Raw genomic sequence first — 21,845 nt, forward strand, 5'->3', positions numbered from 1 at the left:
TTTACAAAATTAGTGTTTAGTGATGTGATCATCACTAGACACTAATTTTGAGAACAACAAAAAAAAGAGGTGAGGTGATGTGACATACAGCCAAGTATGGTGACCCATACTTAGAATTTGTGCTCTGCATTTAACCCATCCAAAGTGCACACACACCGTGAACACACACCCGGAGCAGTGGGCAGCCATTTATGCTGCAGCACCCGGGGAGCAGTTGGGGGTTCGGTGCCTTGCTCAAGGGCACCTCAGTCATGGTATTGCCATCCTGTGACTCGAACCCACAACCTTAGGGTTAGGAGTCAAACTCTCTAACCATTAGGCCATGACTTCCCCTGGCCTAGTTTACATAACTGACAAAAAAAAAAAAGGAATTTCTATGTGTTTCCTAAAAAATAAAAAAAGTACATCCGTCTCCTTGTTCCTGTTTCCTATCTAATCTCTCTCCTATATGTTGCTGGTTCATTAATATTCAACATACGATTACCATACTGGGCAGAAATGCAAATTTAAAAAGTAGCCTACTAATATCTATTAAGTTCAGGATATCTTTGGTCTAAAAAGTTACTAGTAACTAAAAAATAAGTACTAGTTCTATTTTTCTTAACAAGAAGAGTATAGTCACTATGGTCCTTTCTCATATTTCTGGGTTTCTCAGCAGCGGAAGTAGTCATAGTTGGGTTGACTTGAAATGCAGTGAATGGGAGAGTACCACAAATATATTTTTTGTATTCACATTTGCTCAAATAGCAAAAGAAAAACTCCACGATAGTGTTTTCATGACTTTCAGTAAAAGGATTTACGATGCTGATGACCGTTGAACGCGTCATAACAGTCTTGTGAAAAGGGTCCATTGGAATAAGCACTAGTATCTAATAAATAAGATTTAGTAACTTAACAAAAGACACTAATACCTAAAGAATAAACACTAGTGGCTAAACAATAAGCACTAATAGCTATATAAAGCACTAGTAACTAATGAATAATTACTATAACTTAATGAAAAGAAACTAGTATCTAAAAAATAAGTAGGCCCTACTAGTCGCATGAAAATAGAGATTAAATGTTAAAACGGCTTTGCATAGAGAGAGAGAGAGATGGGGCATGTCACATTTATTATAAATATAATGCAAAAAAAATAAATCTGTTTAGCCAAAGCGTCTGTGATGCTGTGATGTTATGATTGAAAATGATGAATGTGAGAGGCAAAACCAAATAAAATTTAAAATCTTCTTGAGAAGACTGACACCTAGAGGACATTATTATTTGAAACTCTGCTGTTGCACAGGTCTCTCAAACACACAACCAGGAAACACTTAACCATGAGAAGAGTGACATATGGAGTGATAGACCACTGTATGTGCCTGTGTGTGCTTGCAGTAATGGCAGAAAGCAGTATTTTATGGGCTCAGGATCAGTTCAGTTGTCCGATCTGTCTGGATCTACTGAAGGATCCAGTGACCATCCCCTGTGGACACAGCTACTGTATGAACTGCATCACAGACTGCTGGAATCAAGATGATCAGAAGAGAGTTTACAGCTGCCCTCAGTGCAGACAGACCTTCACTCCAAGACCTGCTTTAAACAAGAATGTGGTGTTTGCTGAAATGGTGGAGAAACTGAAGAAGATCGAAGTCCAAACAGCTCGCCCTGCTCCCAGTTACGCTGGACCTGGAGATGTGGAGTGTGACGTCTGCACAGGGAGAAAATACAAAGCTGTCAAGTCCTGCCTGTTGTGCCTGAACTCTTACTGTCAGTGTCACCTAGAACAACATGACAGTTTCTTTAAAGATAAGAGACACAATTTGATAAATGCCACTAGTCGACTCAAGGAGATGATCTGCTCTCAACACGACCGACTGCTGGAGGTTTACTGTCGCACAGACCAACAATGTATTTGTTTGCTGTGTACAATAAATGAGCATACAAGTCATGACACAATTTCAGCTAAAGCAGAGAGGACAGAGAAGCAGGTATGAACTGAGAGCACATTTGGCTATGTAAATGCTAGTGACAGGGCCGTCCTTAGCTTGACACGGGGCTTGCTAGTGATGTATATGTTAATAATGCTAGACTATTTCTTTCATGGACTGCAAAAAGTGACTTTTAAAGCTATAAAAAAGGACATTTTTTCAAGTCAATTTGTAAATTAAAATTATATGGGTTTGAAGCATGAAGGTGAATAAATGGTTATAGAAGTTTCATTTTTGGGTGAACTTTAGGGAGGATTGTTGATTACTGGTATCTGTTACAGAAACAGCTGTCAGACATTCAAAGAAAGCTCCAGAAGAGAATCCACGAAAGAGAGAAAAATATTCAGGAGCTGAAAGAAGCTGTGAAGACACATATGGTGAGTTTTATGCTTTTTAGAGAAACGTTGAGAAATGTTTCCATTTTTTAGGACTTCAGTCAGTCATTGAAGAGCCCAATGCTGTGAGTTTCCAGTCCCAGTGTAGCTCAGTAAGTGAATGCTCTGATTGTCTGTGTCGTAACAGCGCTCTGCACAGGCAGCAGTGGAGGACAGTGAGAGGATCTTTACTGAACTGATCCGCTCCATTGAGAGAAGACGCTCTGAGGTGATACAGATGATCAGAGATAGAGAAAAGACTGAAGTGAGTCGAGCTGAAGAACTCTTGAAGCAACTGGAGCAGGAGATTGATGATCTAAGGAAGAGAGACACTGAGCTAAATCATCTTTCACACACAGATGATCACATCCATTTTCTACAGGTAACAGAGATACGGACAAAATTAGAATGATCCTTTCATGTCTTTGCAGATCATGATGATTCAGCCCACTGAATCATAATATTTAAATGGTGATGTATAATTAGCAGATGTTATTCTGGCAGAAATGGTGTCATGATTCAAATATGTTATGTACCCGTAACGATCGCTTTAATAAGAGAAGCAATCAGCCTCTTATCTATTTGACTAAACAAATTTTGTTCTTTGTCCCTCTGTAGAGTTTTCAGTCTCTCTCTGTTCCTACTGAATCCACAAAAAACATCAATGTCAGTTCTCTCCTATCTTATGATGATGTTGGTGAATCTGTCTCTATGCTAAGAGAGAAACTTGAGGACCTCTGCAACGAGGAGATGCACAAGATATCTGGTAGAGGTAAAGTACTAGAAATGTATTCACTTTAAAGGAGTGAAATATCCAATAATAATAAACAAAAACAAGCTGAGATAACATAAGTGGAATTGATTGAATATTGCTTGTACATGTGAATTACACAATATATGTCTGTTGGTTTCGTTAGTGACATGCATGGAGATTGTTGCCACATCAGAACTCAAGATCATAGATGAATTCTTGCAATGTAAGTATTATAACAAAAAGCATTCACAAACTGTCAGACATTTATGAACAAAGGCAACACATCACCACACTTCTAAGTCTTCTTTACTGTAATTTTTTTCTGTTCCAACCAGATTCCTGCCAGCTCACCCTGGATCCGAACACTGCACATAAATATCTCCGTCTGTCTGAAGGCAATAGAGTGGCTACATTTACTGCGGCTGATCAGCAGTATCCTGTTCATCCAGACCGATTTCATGGTTTTTCTCAGGTGTTGTGTAGAGAGAGTGTGTGTGGACGCTGCTACTGGGAGGTGGAGTGGAGTGGGGTGGCTGGTGTGGGAATCTCAGTGTCGTATAAGAGCATCAGCAGGAAAGGAGAGGGTGATGATTGTGTATTTGGATTTAATGATCAGTCCTGGAGATTGTCCTGCTCTGACTCCAGTTATGCATTCAGACACAATCAGAAAGAGATTAAACTCCCTGTGGTCTCCAGCTCCCATAGAATAGGAGTGTATGTTGATCACAGAGCAGGGATTCTGTCCTTCTACAGCGTCTCTGACACAATGACCCTCATCTACAGAGTCCAGACCACATTTACTCAACCGCTCTATCCTGGGTTTGCCATCAATTTTGAATCAAGAGTGAAACTGTTGTCTTCACAAATTCTATGAATAATAGTGGCATATTTAGCATCATGATAAAGGGGATGGGTATTGCAGACCTGCCAACCTGTACGCATTTTGCGTAGCGGCTACGCATTTTGGCCTCAAAGTACGCTGGTACGATTTGTCACCTTTAAACTACGCAAAAATCTAGTGACGCCCCTGTCCATGCGCAGTATTCAAAACAAGCAACAGAAAAAGATGAAGAGTTCAACCAATCAGAGCGTTTTTTTATTTGTTTTGCTTTTAAATAATTTCTCTCCTAGTAGCCTATAGTTTATGGTTTCAGTTCAAAGCGGCTCGCGCTCACCCCGTCAGATGCTCTGACAGAAAGGCTGTGTGTGTGGCTGACGGAGACGCGCAGTTTAATGTGTTGGAGATGTGCTGTTTTCCATATAACTGAATGCTTATTGAGTAGTTGATGGTAGGTGCCATTGCAGTTAACTTGCCTAATCTTTAACGACACTGATTCTCTTTACTAATTGGTCCAATAGGGATTTTTGATGACCTACATTGCTAATAATTATGTGTGTAGATGGATTTTATTTTGGAATTATACAGTAGCTATACCAGACTCATATTTGCACTTGCAACTTCTGATTGTCATATGTCCCCATTTAAAAGGACTGTGCTGCACAGTTACTGCCATTTCCCTAACTAACTTTCAAAGTTCCAACTGCAATGGCACCTACCATCAACTACTCAATAAGTACCTTGGTCCATGTTTATACCCCCCAACTTGAGAAAACGAGGTCATGGTAAGAATGTTTGGTTGAGTGCATCAGACAAGACTATGAAGTGCTGCAGTAGCCTCTAGTTTTAGAAGTTATTACACATGCACCTGAATAATTCTGTATGCAAATATGTATGTTACAATTATGAAAACATTTTTATAATAAATTGCTGACAGTACAATACTGGATAATGATATTATCTGCAAAATGTACACTTCAATTATGAGACTACAGTGTTTCCCATTCATTGAGTGCGGGTATTTTTATATAACTGTGTTTCTAAAGGTAACCGTGACTGTCTTAAGAAAATTGGATGTCATTTTCATTTAATCTTGCATGTAATGTCCGGCAGCCTCCCACTCTCTCTTGTGAAGCCAACACGGAAGTGACTTAAACTGCAATTCATTGACTGGCCGCTAGAGGCTGGCTACAAAAGGGAGTCAATCCCAAAGACTCCCAATGTTAAAATGCCCAACTTTACAGCAGAAAAAACATGTTTACGGCCTGGTTCAAAAAATGTTTTTGGTCTATATAGCTAATTTTGCCCTTCATGACAACTGTTAGGGGGGTGAATTTTTTTTTTTTATAACTTATCCATTTAAATTATATTTAAAGTTAAAGTTCTGCATAATTAAGGGCGTGGCAACTTGAGTGACAGGTGGATTGTCGCTGCTGTCACCACCATCGCGATAGGTGGGCGTGGTTTCAGCAACCAACTCCCACCTTTCTGACCATTTTTGATTATCCAGGAGTGACGCGCGGTGATGTGCTGCCAAGATGGCGATGGTCAGCTCCGCCTACTTTAGGCTTCAAAAACACTCTTTGGAAACCTACGGGTGACGTCACGGACACAACGTCCATGTTTTTTACAGTCTATGGTAATGTCTGATAAAGCAGTGTTTTTTGAAAGGAGCGCTGCTATGTGTACAGCCGTTACCGGGAAAACCTCGATCACTACAACAGCGCCTCCTGCTGGCAGAGAATTAATTCGACCTATATATGCCGCCTGGGAAACATACCACATTTACTCAAAGGCTTCATCGGGGGTTTGGCATAACCCATGGCTCATCAGTGAAACTGTGTCCTTCAGCAGTATAGATGAAGTAGAGCTTCTACAAATATATTAAATGTAGTGTACATCTAATGACAGTAACATTATATCAAGACAATGGTTGACTGTGTATCATTTTGCCTTTTGCAACATTTCTTTCAAGACAAGAAATCCTCCAAATGGAGCCTAAAGTAACAATTGGACTCTACATTAATGATGACCCCACACCTCAAGAGAAAAGACCCTGGGAGCAGGCACACCCTCTTCAGTAAATACCCATAAAAAATGTCCATAAACTCTTAAAAACTTGAGTACCTTTGAGTTTACTTCTTTGGGGATGAGACCTTTGTACCAGTTGCACTGAGACATTTCAAACGATGTCAAACATGTAAAGTAGGCTATAGTAATTGTTCACAAAAAGCATAGATTTTGGTTGATCTCAGCATGAAGAACAGAAAAGAGAGAGTGAAGGGAAAGAAATGCAGATGAGACAATACTGAGGTGTGATCTACTCAGTGTGATTGCATCTCGGATAAGGATGCTAATTTTGCAAGAACGTATTCAAATGTTAATTTCCAGAAAAGTCGCTTGTTTTCTTGAAAAGCATGCCTCTCTGGATCCAGACAGCTTGGCACAGTAGTTCAGAAACCTACAGGCTATTAGTGAAAGTGAAAAAAAGTGACATGACATACAGCCAAGTATGGTGACCCATACTTAGAATTCGTGCTCTGCATTTAACCCATTCAAAGTGCACACACACAGCAGTGAACACACACACAGAGCAGTGGGCAGCCATTTATGCTGCGGCACCCGGGAGCAGTTGGGGGTTCGGTGCCTTGCTCAAGGGCACCTCAGTCGTGTTATTGCCGGCCCGAGACTCGAACCCACAACCTTAGGGTTAGGAGTCAAGCTCTCTTACCCATAGGCCACGACTTCCCCAAATATTAATAGAAAAGAGAGAGTATGCTAGGAATGTGTATTTGATTGCTTTTTTATTTTCAGAATGACTCGTGGAATGTAGAAAACAATACAATAAATAGAGACAGAGCCACGCCCACACCGTAACGCTCTCCATTGACTTTCTATTGAGGGAAGCTGCCTCCTTGTAATTTCTGACTAATAACAAAAATAGAGCAATGCCTAAAAGCTGCTGTGTGACAAGGTGTACAATAAATAAACGAAAAAAAAAAAAACAGAACTACGGTTTATACGTTGGGTCGTTCATTTGGATCATTTCTCAAACAAAAGGAACGCTAGGAATAGACCAATAAAATGTAGTTTCTTAATATATATTCTCTTTATAGAAGCCTGTTTCCGCCACTGAATAAAAAAGGTTAGTGCGACATTTTATATCACAATTCTGATTTTTTTTTTCACAGAATTTTGAGAAATAAAGTCGCAGCTGCGAGTTATAAAGTCAGAATTGCATATATAAACTTTTTTTTTTCCTCGCAATTGCGAGTTTATATCTCTCAATTCTGACTTTTTTTCTCAGAATTGTGTGATACAAACTCGCAATTGCGAGTTAAAGTCCAGTTGAGGGGGTTGGGGGTGCTAATATGTCTCACAATTGGAGTTTATATCTCACAAATTTGACTTAATAACTCGCAATTGTGTGTTTATATCACACAGAATTGTGAGATAAAAAGTCGCAATTGCCATTGTTATTTTTTATTCAGTGGCGGAAACGGGTTTCTATGTAGCAGGCGTTCGTATTACACGTAATGACGTACATCCGAGTTCATGGGTGACGGAGTCAACAAGGGGCCAAAGGCGTGATATTTTGACGCGGAATGCAGCGCTGGTAAAAACTACTAAGTATACTTTTTTTTTTTTTATTGCTCTGCATGTCATCATCACATTACGCGAGCACTGTACCCAGGCAGTGTGTTTTTTTTTTCTGTTTTTTCACCGCGCTTGCTGCGTATTCTCAGGTAGGCTGGTGTTTTTATCAGCCCGTCTGCAAACAAATTCGTATAAACGGAAAAACGAGTGAACAAGCTGGTTGAGAAGGCCAAATAGCGATTGTCGGAGCTTTCGAAGGCGTGGGACGCTGCGTCGGCTTTTCTTAGGAGCTTAAACAAGACGAAGATATACGGGCCTTGTTTTTTTTTTTTTTTTTTTTTTTTTTTTTTTTTTGTAGAAGTAATAATAATATTAGATTAGTGTTGGGAAAAGGAGGTGATATTGGAGGCCTATGGCGTCAGGGAGTGGAAGGGGTGATGATGATGATGATGGTGGTGGGTGTTGCATACAGTGGTTAAGGAAAAGGGGGGTTCTAAGAGGGAGGCATCAAGTGAAAGACCTGAAATGTCAGGAGATGAAGGAAATAAAGTTAGGAGAACAGGAAGTTCTGAAGAGTTAGTGGTGCTGTTTAAAGTCAAGGGAGCTAACCAAGGAGATGCAGGATTCAGAGCAATTAATCCATTAAAGGTAACTAATGCTTTGGAGAATCAGATAGGAAAGGATTTTCAGGCTAAGATATTATATAATGGAATGTTAAGAGTTTGTTGCAAAAGTAGGAAACAGTATGTTGATGCTAGAGGTGTGGGGAAGTTGGTGGTTAAGGTGGAGACTTTGGTCCCAAGAGGAAGCAAGCAGGGTGTCAAAGGAGTAGTATATGGAATGTTTGCTGGCTTATCTGAAAAGGAAATTTTAGAAAATGTTAAGGGAGCCCAAGTAACTGATGTGGTAAGATTTAAGCGTAGAGATGGAGCTGGGGATCCGCCCATCCTGTTAACGTTTAAAGATGGTGTACTGCCACAAAGAGTGTTTCTAGGGAGTATGGCTTATTATGTAAGGGAGTACATTAAACCACCGTTGCGCTGCTATAATTGTCAGAAGTTTGGGCATGTTGCTGGGTCATGTCGGGGAAAAAGAAAGTGTGCAAAGTGTGGTGGAGATCATATAATACAAAATTGTAAGTCAGAGACTCCTAAGTGCCCTAACTGTGATGGGGTTCATGCAGCAGGGTTTCACGGTTGTGTGCACTTTGTTCAAGCTAGGCGGGTGCAGGTTGTGAGGGATCAGAACAAGGTAACATATGCAGAGGCGGTTCAAAGAGTGGCTAGAGAAAGTGGAAATGGGAGTTCTGGTGAAAGAGAGGTACTAGGAAGCCAGGTTCCTATGTCAAATCTGCCATCTGTATCTTCATCTGACAAGTTAATTTTTAGTAAGGAGTCATTTTTGTCTTTTGTTTCTGATGTATTGGTAGGAACTAAGAAAGCAGCTAACCGGTCGGATGTCATTAGGTTAGTGGTGGGGGCGGCTGAAAGGTATCTGAGTATAAAACAGTTGCCAGAAAAGTTGCATCAATACATGATGGAGAGTCAGTGTATAAACAGATCACAGATGTTGAAGGCTAGCAGTATGGAAGACGTTTGTGAGGTGGATGATGAGGATCCTCATTAGTATTTTAATGTGGTATATTCTTCAATGGAACGCCCGGAGTTTGATAGGAAATGGGCAGGAGTTAAAAAGGTTTGTAGATGATTTTAAAGAAGTACCAGATTTTGATATGTGTCCAAGAGACATGGCTAAAGCCCTGTTTAGATTTTTGTAATTCCAGGTTATGAATGTTTGAGATTAGATAGGATAGATAGATCAGGCGGGGGTTGTGCAACCTTTGTTAAGAATGGGTTGCAATATAGAAAGGTTGAAATTATTTCTAATATTGAGTGTTTGGCTGTGGAGGTTTGGAGTAGTATCAGTTCTATTACGGTGATAAATTATTATAACCCCTGCCAACCTTTGGTATTGTTAGATTTTGATGAGATAATGGAGAAGGTAAGGTGTCCTGTTATATGGATTGGAGATTTTAATGCACACAATCCAATATGGGGGAGTGATCACAGGGATAAAAATGGTGTAATAGTAGAAGAATTTTTAGATAAGTATAAGTTGGTAGTGTTAAATGACTGAAGACCGACTAGGTATAATATTGGGAGAAATACATACAGTCATATAGATTTATCAATTTCTTCATCAAACTTAGCTAGAATTGGTGAATGGGATGTTATAGATTCATATTCACTAGGAAGTGATCATTATCCAATATTGTGCAGGGTTTGGTAGGGATTTGAGAAGAGAAGTGGAAAAGAATGACCCTAGATATAACTTTTCTCAGGCCAAATGGGATAAATACCAGGAGAAAGCTCAAAGCTTAGTAGGAAATGTTGATAGTGAGGGTTCTATAGATAACTGGAATACTTCAATTAGTCTCATGATACATGAGGCTGCTTGCTATACTATTCCTGTGAAACAGGAACCTAGGTCACGTATGCTGGTTCCTTGGTGGAGTAAAGAATGTGACAAAGCTGTAAGGGGTAGGAATAAAGCATATAGAAGATTAAGAAAATACCCAATGTTGGTTAATGTAATAGAGTACAAACGTCTAAGGGCAGTAGCAAGACGAATTATAAAGGATGCAAAAATAAATAGTTGGAGGAAGTTTTGTGGTACGTTAGGTCCTGAGACATCAGTAAGGCATTTGTGGTCAGCGGTACGTAGAATGTCAGGAGTATATAAGAGAAGACTGATACCAGTGTTACAGAAGGGAGAGGTGGTAGCAGTTTCCAATAAGGAAAAAGCAGACATGTTTGTTGAGAGTTTTCAAGCTGTGCATAGATCAGAGAGAATGGGGGTTGAGAGGTGTAGGAAGAGGGCTGAATTGATGGAAGTTAATCAGTGGAAACTGGAGAGGAGCTTAGAAAATGAAAATCCTATTAATTTGTTCTTTTCTTTAAAAGAGTTAAAGGATGCAATTATTTCTGGGGCAAATTCTACCCCAGGGAGAGATAGGGTTTTTTGTGTTTTGTTTTATTTTATTGTTTATTTTGTACTTGAAGAAATCTTAGCTTTGTTTAATGCTGTGTGGGCAGAGGGTCATTTGCCAAAGGAGTGGAAACATGCAGTTGTGGTCCCTGTCTTGAAACCAGGGAAAGAGGCATCTGACCCTAATTCATACCGTCCTATAGCACTCACAGCAGTGACCTGTAAGATTATGGAGAGGATGGTAACTAACAGATTAGTATATTTTTTAGAAACTAGAAGACAATTTGTTGATGTACAGAATGGTTTTAGAAATGGAAGATCTACAATGGAGTCAGTTGCAGTTTTAGGATCAAGATATTAAGAGGGCATTTAGTAATAAGGAAGTAGTAGTGAGTGTATTTCTGGATATTGAGAAAGCTTATGATTCTTTGTGGAAGGAGGGTTTGATGATTAAAAATTTTAACATGGGGAGTTCGGGGACGAATGTTTAATTGGATAAAGGAATTTTTAATGAAAAGAACAATTCAAGTAAAGGTTGGTAGTGTTAGTTCAAAAAACTGTGGACATAGAGAATGGAACCCCACAGGGAAGTGTAATAAGTCCAGTTTTATTTAATATAATGATAAATGATATCTTTGATAAAATAGAGAGAGGATTCGGGTTATCTTTATTTGCAGATGACGGGGCTATTTGGAAAAGAGGGCGTAATGTAGAGTTTGTTTTTAAAACAGATACAAAGAGTGTTAGTATCTGTAGAGGAATGGGGAAATACATGGGGCTTCAAAATCTCTGCTTCTAAGACAAAATATATGATTTTTGGTTTTAAAAGAAAGTTACCTAATATAGGGTTATATATGTATGGGTCTCCATTGGAGAAGGTAAAGGTTTTTAAATTTTTGGGTATTTGGTTTGAAGAGCGTATGACTTGGGCCGTGCATGTAGGTAAAATTGTGTTGAAGTGTGAAAAAGTTTTGAATGTGATGAGAAGTCTGGCTGGGTGTGGGTGGGGGGCTAATAGGGAGACAATGTTGCTTATTTTTCAGGCCATTATCAGATCTGCTCTTGATTATGGGTGCTTTGTGTATGGATCTGCTTCCAAAACTGTTTTGGCTAGGTTGGATGTGGTGCAGGCAAGAGCTTTGAGGCTTTGTTGTGGGGCCTTCAGATCCACCCAAGTACCTGGCCTGCTCATTGAAATGGGAGAAATGCCCTTATGGTTAAGACGCATTAAGTTAGGGTTAGAGTACTGGGTAAAACTTAGTGGGTGTAATCATATCTTCCCAGCAAGGTGTTTGTTGCAAGAGGATGCTGGAAATAATAGATACAATAATTTTTTTTGTCATAATAAATAAGTGGGCAGGGAAGATGAGTATGGATCAGGGAAGTATCGTAGAACACACAAGTTGGTTACCTATGCCCTATTGGGTGATGCCTGAAATGTGTGTTGAGCTTGGTTTTCATCAGGAAAAAGATAAATTGGAGGTGGCACCAAAAATAGAGGAATATCTTAATTCAATTAGTGGAAGTACTATGATTGTTTTTACAGATGGGTCTAGAGATCCAGTTAGTGGGGAAAGCTTGTTTTGGGGTATATGTGGAACAGCTAGGGCTGGAAATTGGTCGATGTATTTCTAATGGAAGTTCTGTTCTCACTGCCGAATTAATGGCAATTTTATGGGCTCTATGGTGGAGTGAGGAAGGAAAACCTAGGGAAGTCATTATTTGCTCTGATTCTGTAGCTGCTCTAGAAAATTTAAAAGTAGGAAAATCAAAAGCTCGTCCTGACATTGTAAATGATATTTTAATTGTGTTGTTTAGAATTAGATTTGTCTGCAACATCAGGTTTTGCTGGGTTCCCGGACATGCTGGGGTGAGGGGGAATGAGCGGGAGGGATAAAATTGCAAAGGAGAGCTTAGGAAGAGAAGTAGATGTCCATGTATTATTAGGGAGAGTGGAACTGAGGGAACAAATTAAAGCGGGCTTAATAAATGAATGGCAGAGGGGGTGGGAAAAGGAAATTAGGGGTAGACACTACTCTTTTCAATACAACCTATAGTTAAGAAAAGATGTTCATGTATCATTTTGCCCCGCAGGGACTCAGTTATAATGTGTAGATTGAGGTTGGGGCACTGTGCGTTAAATTATTCTTTGTGGATTGTAGGAAAGCATGTTTCTGGATTGTGTGAATGTGGGAGTCTTGAGACGGTAGGGCATGTTTTCCTAAATTGCAGGAAGTATAGGGCAGAAAGAAATATATTAATTTTTAAACTGGCAGGACTTGGAGTTAAGGCTTTTACTCTTTTATCTTTGTTTGGTCACAGTGATTAGCGTAAATTGTTGTGTGAGGGGGTTATTGAGTTGTTGGATGATACAGGACTGTATGTAAGAATTTAGTTTAAATTTTGACCTGTGGAGGGCAGTAATACGCTCAGCAGCGTCTACACTGCCGGAATTCTACAAGAAGAAGAAGAAGAAGTATTGGAATTAAGTGTGGAGTTTCGAATATGGCGGGTTGAGCAGACGCGTTTGTCGAAGCTCGTGTCAGTTGTTCCCCAATGTTACTTTAAGGTGAGCAGTTCCTACTGTTTTACATCAAAATGTCCGCACAAAAATTAGTTAAACCTGCCAAACTAAAACTTGACCCCAAAGGCAAAGATTCCTCATGTAATGTTGAAAAAGAAAGATGAGGCGATAGACATGGAGCATGATTATGCAATGGAGATTGTTGTGAATAATAAACGAGAACGTGGAAATGGTTCCCTGCCTTCAACTCCGAGTAAGATATCTGCGGAAAAAAAAACCTAAGCCAAATACTGAGGGTGGGAAGTCCGGAATCTCCAATGAAACTATATTGGAGGCGATTCTAAATCTGGAAAGGAGGGTGGATGAGAAGTTGGCGGATTTAAGCGAACAATCCAAACAGAGCAGCGTTATGATTGCAAGCTTAACGAAGGCGATTCAGTTCAACACGGAAGAGGTGAATGAGTGCAAAAAAAGAGTGAAGGACTTGGAGTTACAAAATGATGATCTTCGTAAGGAGAACCGGGATCTTAAGGTGAGGGTTAGAGAACATGAAAGATACAGAATGAGATGGTGCCTCCGTATCAAAGGCATAGAAGAGAAAAAAGACGAAGACATCAGATCAGTTGTTATCCAAACCCTTGGTAAGATTGCACCCGATTTGGAGCCAAAGCTGGAAGAAGCTGTTGATGTGGTTCATCGGCTGGGAAGAAAGATGGACAGTAGAAGCAGGAACGTCATCGTGCTATTTGTACAAAAGACGGGTGAAGGACGAAATCTGGCGTCTAAGCAAAGATTCTCCAGTCTGCAAAAAAAGAAAGGGATTCGATTCGCGGAGATGCTTCCTCGTGAGGATTTAGAGGAAAGGCAAAAGCTCTGGCCTCAAATTGATCAAGCTAGACGGGCAGGAAAGAAGGCTTTCTTTCGCGGTCCGTATGGCTTTATTGAAGGGCGGCAGATTAATGTTGATGGATAAGGTGTTAATTTTAGGACAGTGGGTAATTTTGTTTCATTGGGCAACTGGAGCTCTAATTGTAAGTTTACAGGTTAAGCAGATTCTGAGTGTCAAGTAGGTGTTTTATAGTTTAATTTTTGCTTTTATTCTTTTCTTCTTTTTTTGTTGTTGTAGAGTTTTATGGTTAAGACCAAATTTGTTTTTGGTTCTCTCAATGTTAGGGGCTTGAAAGACATTGTAAAGAGAAAGGCAGTGTTTTTGTTTTGGTAAAGGGCAAAAAAGTTCATTGCCTGTTTTTACAAGAGACTCATTCAACAGACTCGGATGCCTCTTTTTTTGGACTAATCAATGGGGTGATAAGATTTTTTTTTCAGTCATGGTTCTAACCGTTCTGGAGGTGTGGCAATATGTTTCCAACAAATGTCCTGGGGAAGTCATTAGTTATAAAGTTGATGGTAATGGTCATTGGCTAATGGTGGTACTTAAAATTGATGATATTTTTTTCATTTTATTTAATATTTATGGCTTTAACAATGCAGCTCAAAATCAGAAATTAATAGAAGATGTCTCTGAGGTGATTACAGAAACTAAAGTAAAATACCCAACAGATAATATTATAGTAGGAGGGGATTGGAATATGGTTCCAGATGAGTGGAAGGACAGATGGCCTCCCAGACTTAACAAACAGCGGCTTAATGTTTCCATTGAATTTTTGAAATCCGAAAATAATTTGTATGACATTTGGAGAGATTTATATCCTGACGCTGAATGTTTTTCCTGGTTTAAACCCAATGGGGAGAGCAAATCCAGAATTGATTATTGGTTGGTAAGTAACAATATTATAAAATTTGTTTCTCAATCTTCAATTTTTAAAGCTCCGTTAACCGATCACTGCTTTATTGATCTTGTGCTAGAACCTGTAGGTAAGCAATTTAGAAACAAAGGTTATTGGAAGTTCAATGCCCATCTTTTACAAAATGAAGAATTTTGTAGTAAAATTAAGGAATTGATTAGAAATATAGAGATAAATGATTCTTTTGACTGTAATGTAAGCAAATGGGAATTTTTAAAATTTAAAATTAGAGAATTCTCCATACAATTTTCTAAGAAAATATATAAAGAAAAAAAGATTTTTGAAAATAACCTAATTCGTGAAATAAGTTTGTGCTGTATTAATCCTGTGTTAAATAATGAGGAAAAAAATAGGCTGATGGAGCTGCAAAATAAATTAGATAATCTTTATCTGGAGAGGGCACAAGGGGCCTTTGTAAGGTCACGTGCCAGGTGGATTGAGGATGGCGAAAAGAACTCTTCATATTTTAGTAATTTGGAAAAAAAAATAGGCAACAAAGGAAACTCCATTGATAGTTTAATGATCCAAAATGAAGAATGCAAAGATTTAAGAAGAATTGAAAAAGAAGTGTTTCTGTTTTATTCTAATTTATATTCTTCCGATTTTTCTTCAGATGACTCGGATCTCTTTTTTTGCTAAAATTCGAAACAATATTCCACACATTGATAACTCTTTTAAAAAGTTATGTGATTCGGATCTTAGAGTTGAAGAATTGGATTCAGTTGTTATGAAGTTGCCTTTAAATAAATCTCCAGGGACTGATGGGCTCACTAATAATTTTTTTAAATTTTTTTGGAAGGATTTAAGGATTTTATTATTTAATGCCCTAGCAGAAGCTATTGAAAAGAAAGAGTTGATAGAAAGTATGAAGCAAGGATTAATTACACTTATTCCTAAAGCTGGCAAAGATAAAAGAGTTTTAGATAATTTGAGGCCTATTTCTTTACTCAATACGGATTATAAGATTTTTTCTGGGGCTATTGCTGCTAGACTGAAAAAAGGTATTTCTACCATAATTAGTGAGACACAGTCAGGCTTTTTAGAAGGAAGGTCAATTCATAACAATGTTAGATTGGTTTTAGACTTACTTGACTATAGTGAGGTGGTTCAGGGAAGTGGATTTCTTATTTTTTTAGATTTCTTTAAAGCATTTGATGCGGTAGAGCATCCATTTATTTTGAAAACTCTGAAGCACTTTGGTTTTGGAAGAAGATTTATAAATTTAATTGAAATGTTATATAATGATATTAATAGTTCGGTAGCTCTAGGACATAGAACTTGCACACGATTCCCTATTAAAAGGGGAATTCGTCAAGGTTGTAGTAGTTCCCCATTATTGTTTATTATAGTAGCAGAGTTGCTATCGATATTGATTAAAAATAATGGTATTGAAGGGTTATCAGTGTTGGATAGACAAATAATAATAAGCCAATTTGCAGACGACACAACGTTGTTTTTAAAAAATGAACAACAAATTCCTTTAGCTTTACATTCGGTTAATATGTTTTCTAAGGCTTCTGGGCTGTATTTGAATTTAAAGAAATGTGTAATGTTAACTTTACATGAGTTTCCTTTGCAATCATTATTTAATATTCAAATAAAGAAGGAAGTAAAATATTTAGGGATTGTTATCTCTAGAGAGAAAGTAACAATGGAGAATAAAAATGTATGGAATAACATAGAGAAGTGTAAATTGATATTGAATAGATGGCTGCAAAGGGATCTTACAATCTTTGGAAGAGTTCTTTTGTCCAAAATGGATAGTTTGTCTAGACTCATCTACCCAGCCTTTTCCATGCCCATTTCAATAAAAATGATTAAAGCAATAAATAAGATGAATTTTAAATTTATTTGGAGGAATAAGTGTCAGTACATAAGAAAGGATGACATGATTAAAAAGTATGAAGATGGTGGAGTAAATGCGATTGATTTTGACGTTATGAATGGTGTATTGAAATTAAAATGGTTTAAAATCCTTCATATGTAATCATCAATCCTTTTGGTATATTGTCCCAAGTGCAATTTTTAAAAAATTGGGTGGAATTAATTTCCTTTTACGTTGTGATTTTGAGTGTACCTCTTTACCAGTAAAACTTTCTGACTTCCATCAGCAAGTGCTGCTTTATTGGAAATTATTGTTTAAGCATAATTTTACGCCTCATAACACTCCAGTTTGGAATAATAGATATATAAAATTTGGTAGAAAATCAGTTTTTTTTGAGGAATGGAAATCCAAAGGGATTTGGGCTGTTGCCCATTTTTTGGATGATAATGGGAATTTGTTATTACATAGAGAGTTTTGTGAGAAATTCCGACTGCAATGTACCATTAATATTTACAATCGAATTATTAGAGCCATTCCAGTTGCTTTAAGAGTAATCGTTAAAGAAGATATTGTGAACTCCAAAGTTTCCCCGGAATTGAGGCAGCTTTCCTTAGAAGGTCATGATTTTTGTAATAAAAAATGCTCTAATAGAGTTACTAGAAAGTTGATTTCACAGGTTTTATATCCAAACCCAATTAGACGAGAATATGTGCTTAAAGATTTTGATAGGAATGAAGTTAAAAAAAAATTAGAAAAAAAAAAAAAACTATTTGTCTTACCCCCTCCCTCCAAAAGTTAAAGAGGTGTGCTTCAAGATTATAAATGAGATTTACCCTACCAAAGAATTTTTAAGGTTAAAATTTAATTTTGATACAAATGATTGTGTTTTTTGTGAAAAAAGTATTGAAACTCTAGAGCATGTTTTTTTTTTGGTGTGATTCAGTTCACTTCTTTTGGAGTGAGATGCAAATATTGTGGTTATGTTCCAAAGATGTTGAATTATCACCATTCAATGTGAAGGTAGTTAGGTTTGGTATTTTTCATGAAAACAAAGAGTTAGAATTTTTTCTCAATTCTCTGATTTGTTTTGGGAGGTTTTTTATTCACAAATGCAGATGGTTTAAATCTAAACCCAACTTTATTCATTGGTGTAACGAGCTAAAACTTTTATATAAATCCTTAAAATTTGTTAAGAATAAAAAAGCCCTTAAACTGACCTCTATGTTGGAATTATTTAATTTAATTTATAAAGCCCATTTTGTAGTATTGTTTTTTTTTTTTTTTGTATTTTTATTTTATTTGTTTTTTTTTTTTTTTTTTTTTATTTTTTTTTTTTTATGAGTTTGGTTATGCTCAACCAAGTCTGAATAATTGTGGTTATTTTTTGTAAAATATGTTCATGTACCTTGTTTGGTTGTAATGTTGTTGAAATAAAGGCAAAAAAAAAAAAAAAAAAAAAAAAAAAAAAAAAAATTCGTATAAACATTACTGTGTTGATAGATAAAGCGCTGTTGAGGAATAACAAATGCGTTCACGCTTTTAAACACCTGCTCCACTCTCTGGAACACATAACCGTAAAGTTAAAGTTCACTGCTCTTCCAAGTGGCTCTGTTTTTGTGTACAAGCAGTGAAATGGCAGAAGCCAGTATTTCAGTGGGCGAGGATCAGTTCAGTTGTCCGATCTGTCTGGATCTACTGAAGGATCCAGTGACCATCCCCTGTGGACACAGCTACTGCATGAACTGCATCACAGACTGCTGGAATCAAGATGATCAGAAGAGAGTTTACAGCTGCCCTCAGTGCAGACAGACCTTCAGTCCAAGACCTGCTTTAAACAAGAATGTGGTGTTTGCTGAAATGGTGGAGAAACTGAAGAAGACAAAAGCCCAAACAGCTCGTCCTGCTCTGAGTTACGCTGGACCTGGAGATGTGGAGTGTGACGTCTGCACAGGGAGAAAATACAAAGCCGTCAGGTCCTGCCTGTTGTGCCTGAACTCTTACTGTCAGTGTCACCTAGAACAACATGACAGTTTCTTTAAAGATAAGAGACACAATTTGATAAATGCCACTGGACGACTCAAGGAGATGATCTGCTCTCAACACGACCGACTGCTGGAGGTTTACTGTCGCACAGACCAACAATGTATTTGTTTGTTGTGTACAATGAATGAACACAAAAATCATCACACTATTTCAACTAAAGCAGAGAGGACTAAGAAACAGGTAGGAAATGCACATATTGTTATTGCAAATGCTAGTTCCACATACATTTATGATGCAGGACACTTAACAGTTGTGTGTTATTTGTTGCTGTTACAGAAACAGCTTTGGTTCATAGAAAGGAAGTTCCGGAAGAGAATCCAGGAAAGAGAGAAGGAGATTCAGGAGCTGAAAGATGCTGTGAAGACTCATAAAGTGAGTTTCAAGGGGATTAAGAAATTTTTAGGCTCTTTTAGAGCTCTTTTCGGACTTGTTTTTGTCTCGTAACAGCACTCTGCACAGGCAGCAGTGAAGGACAGCGAGAGGATCTTTACTGAACTGATCCGCTCCATTGAGAGAAGACGCTCTGAGGTGATACAGATGATCAGAGATAGAGAAAAGGCTGAATTGAGGCGAGCTGAAGGACTCTTGAAGCAACTGCAGCAGGAGATTGATGATCTAAGGAGGAGAGATGCGGAGCTGCAGCAGCTTTTACACACAGAAAACCACATCCATTTCATACAGGTAACAGATTTAGTTATTTATTAGCTATTTATTAGGGCTGCACGATTAATCGCATGCATTTGTCATGCGTGTCTCATCAGTAAAGCCGGTTCCGTGATTAGCGGTAAATATCCGTCAACTGTTTTCAAATGCACCGGGAGTTCATACACAGAGCCATAGTTCACTGACAAGCTACGCAATATCGTGTTCATAATCGAATGCGATTAATCTCAATTATGAACAGAATATTGCGTAGCTTGTCAGTGAACTACGGCTCTGTGTATTAACTGCCGCTCCCGTTTGAAAACAGGTGACAGACATTTACCGCTAATCACGGAACCGGCTTTACTGATGAGACACGCATGACAAATGCATGCGATTAATCGTGCAGCCCTACTATTTATTTATTTATTAATGGATTATCTTGTTATTGTGAATTAAATCTGTTCTGAATTGGTCCCTTTGTAGAGTTTCCAGTCTTTCGCTGTTCCTCCTGCGTCTAAAGACAACATCAGTATCACTTCACTTCTCTCTTATGATGATGTTGATGAATCTGTCTCTATGCTAAGAGAGAAACTTGAGGACCTCTGCAAGAAAGCAACAGAAAATATATATGGTAAAGTTAAAGTTGGTAATTCAGTAATCTGTTTGAAATAATGTATCATATCATAAACAAGCACTAGAAGAAACTGATCAAATTCTCTATGTATCAATGTAAATAACACCGTATGTCTCTTGGTTTTAGTAATACCACACATGGAGAATGTTACCGCCTCTGAACTCAGGACCAGAGATGAGTTTTTGCAATGTAAGTGTTGATACAGTCCTCAAGAGAAATAAATTAGTGATTACCATGGTTTATTACTTTTATTACCATTACTTTTATCCAAAGTGACTTAACAAATGAGGACCATGAAAGCAATCAAAATCAACAAAAGAGCAACGATATGCTAAAATACGTCTCAGTTAGCTTAACGCAGCACCTGTAGTAAGGTTTTTTAAATGATATAATAAATAAAAAAGAGATGGAATAGAAAAAGAATAGAGCAAGCTATATTATTATTATTATAATTTATATATATATATATATATATATATATATATATATATATATATATATATATATATAATATTATTATTATTATTATTATTATTATTATTATTATTTATATGTGTTATACCTGCATATCACCATGCTGCTTGCACAGCAACTTGTTTATTCACACTGTTCTGATTGGTTTCTGTTCTTGGTTTATTTTCCTATATATCCGGTTAGGTTTGTTTATAATTGTGGGTTGTCTCTATATTTTCACTTTTGCATATGCTTTAGTTTAATGTTTCGTGGTTATTTACTAATTCTTAACCTTCTGGTTGTTTAGTGCAAGTTAACTGTAATAAAACCTGTAAAATGGATTAATCAAACACATAATTGTCGAAAACATTGACACGGTAAAACTTTAACTATGACAAATCTAAATTCTCTTTCTCATTAGAATTAACAACAGAATAAGAGAGAAGGTTATTTTAATGTACTGTAATATTTAAAATGGTGCAAATTTGTTTTCAGATTCCCACGAGCTCACCCTGGATCCGAACACTGCACATAAATATCTCCGTCTGTCTGAAGGCAATAGAGTGGCTAAATTTATTGGGGCTGATCAGCAGTATCCTGTTCATCCAGACCGCTTTCATGGTTTTTCTCAGGTGTTGTGTAGAGAGAGTGTGTGTGGACGCTGCTACTGGGAGGTGGAGTGGAGTGGGGTGGCTGGTGTGGGAATCTCAGTGTCGTATAAGAGCATCAGCAGGAAGGGGGGAGGTTTTGAGTGTGTATTTGGATTTAATAATCAGTCCTGGAGATTGTCCTGCTCTGACACCAGGTGTGCATTCAGACACAATCAGAAAACAATTAAGCTCCCTGTATTCTACAGTTCATCTAGAATAGGAGTGTATGTGGATCACGGAGCAGGGATTCTGTCCTTCTACAGCGTCTCTGACACAATGACCCTCATCTACAGAATCCAAACCACATTCACTCAACCGCTCTATCCAGGATTTGGGATCAATTTTGGATCAACGCTGAAACTGTCATCTGCAGAGATTCTGTGAATAATAGTGTCATACTTCAGGTTGAAGCATTCTAGTAAAAATAAATGATTATGTGGTTAGCAGCTCCCTCCATCCTTACAGTGACAATCCCAAGTACAGCTTACTAAACTAGAAAGTGGATTCATTAAATACCTCACTAGAACACAAACTGTACAGGAAACTCGGTCTGTGTCTAAAGCGATAAAAGGGAACCCCTTTTTTTTTTTTTTTTTGTAATTGTAATTAAGATCTGTTCTGTAACACTATGCAACGAATGATGATTAGAGATGAAAATGCTTTGCTGACAATGACAACTAAGAAATACTGTAAGTCATATTGCAGTTATACAAAGCAATATAACGTAAAAGGATTTTACTGATTT

At 37.8% G+C, this 21,845-nt stretch overlaps 2 protein-coding genes across 2 annotated transcripts; both read left to right on the top strand.

Annotated features, from left to right (window-relative positions):
• Nucleotides 1–1,337: 1,337 nt before the first annotated feature.
• Nucleotides 1,338–4,875, top strand: LOC109076698 (tripartite motif-containing protein 16-like). The gene is made up of 6 exons (XM_042718933.1): nt 1,338–1,970; nt 2,252–2,347; nt 2,493–2,726; nt 2,963–3,116; nt 3,262–3,321; nt 3,434–4,875. Exons 1-6 carry the CDS (start codon nt 1,356–1,358, stop codon nt 3,970–3,972), a joined length of 1,698 nt encoding a protein of 565 aa, XP_042574867.1. The 5' UTR covers nt 1,338–1,355; the 3' UTR covers nt 3,973–4,875.
• A 2,615-nt stretch (nt 4,876–7,490) lies between these two features.
• On the top strand, nt 7,491–21,842 carry LOC109106949 (tripartite motif-containing protein 16-like protein). Its single transcript, XM_042718934.1, has 7 exons — nt 7,491–7,552; nt 18,301–18,898; nt 18,995–19,090; nt 19,166–19,399; nt 19,847–19,994; nt 20,124–20,186; nt 20,946–21,842. The coding sequence occupies exons 1-7, from the start codon at nt 7,542–7,544 to the stop codon at nt 21,482–21,484; spliced, it is 1,689 nt and encodes a 562-aa protein (XP_042574868.1). The 5' UTR covers nt 7,491–7,541; the 3' UTR covers nt 21,485–21,842.
• The last annotated feature ends 3 nt before the right edge of the window (nt 21,843–21,845 follow it).

Source organism: Cyprinus carpio, chromosome B2 (genome assembly GCF_018340385.1).
Source record: "Cyprinus carpio isolate SPL01 chromosome B2, ASM1834038v1, whole genome shotgun sequence".
In the NCBI taxonomy this organism is placed as follows: Eukaryota; Metazoa; Chordata; class Actinopteri; order Cypriniformes; family Cyprinidae; genus Cyprinus; species Cyprinus carpio.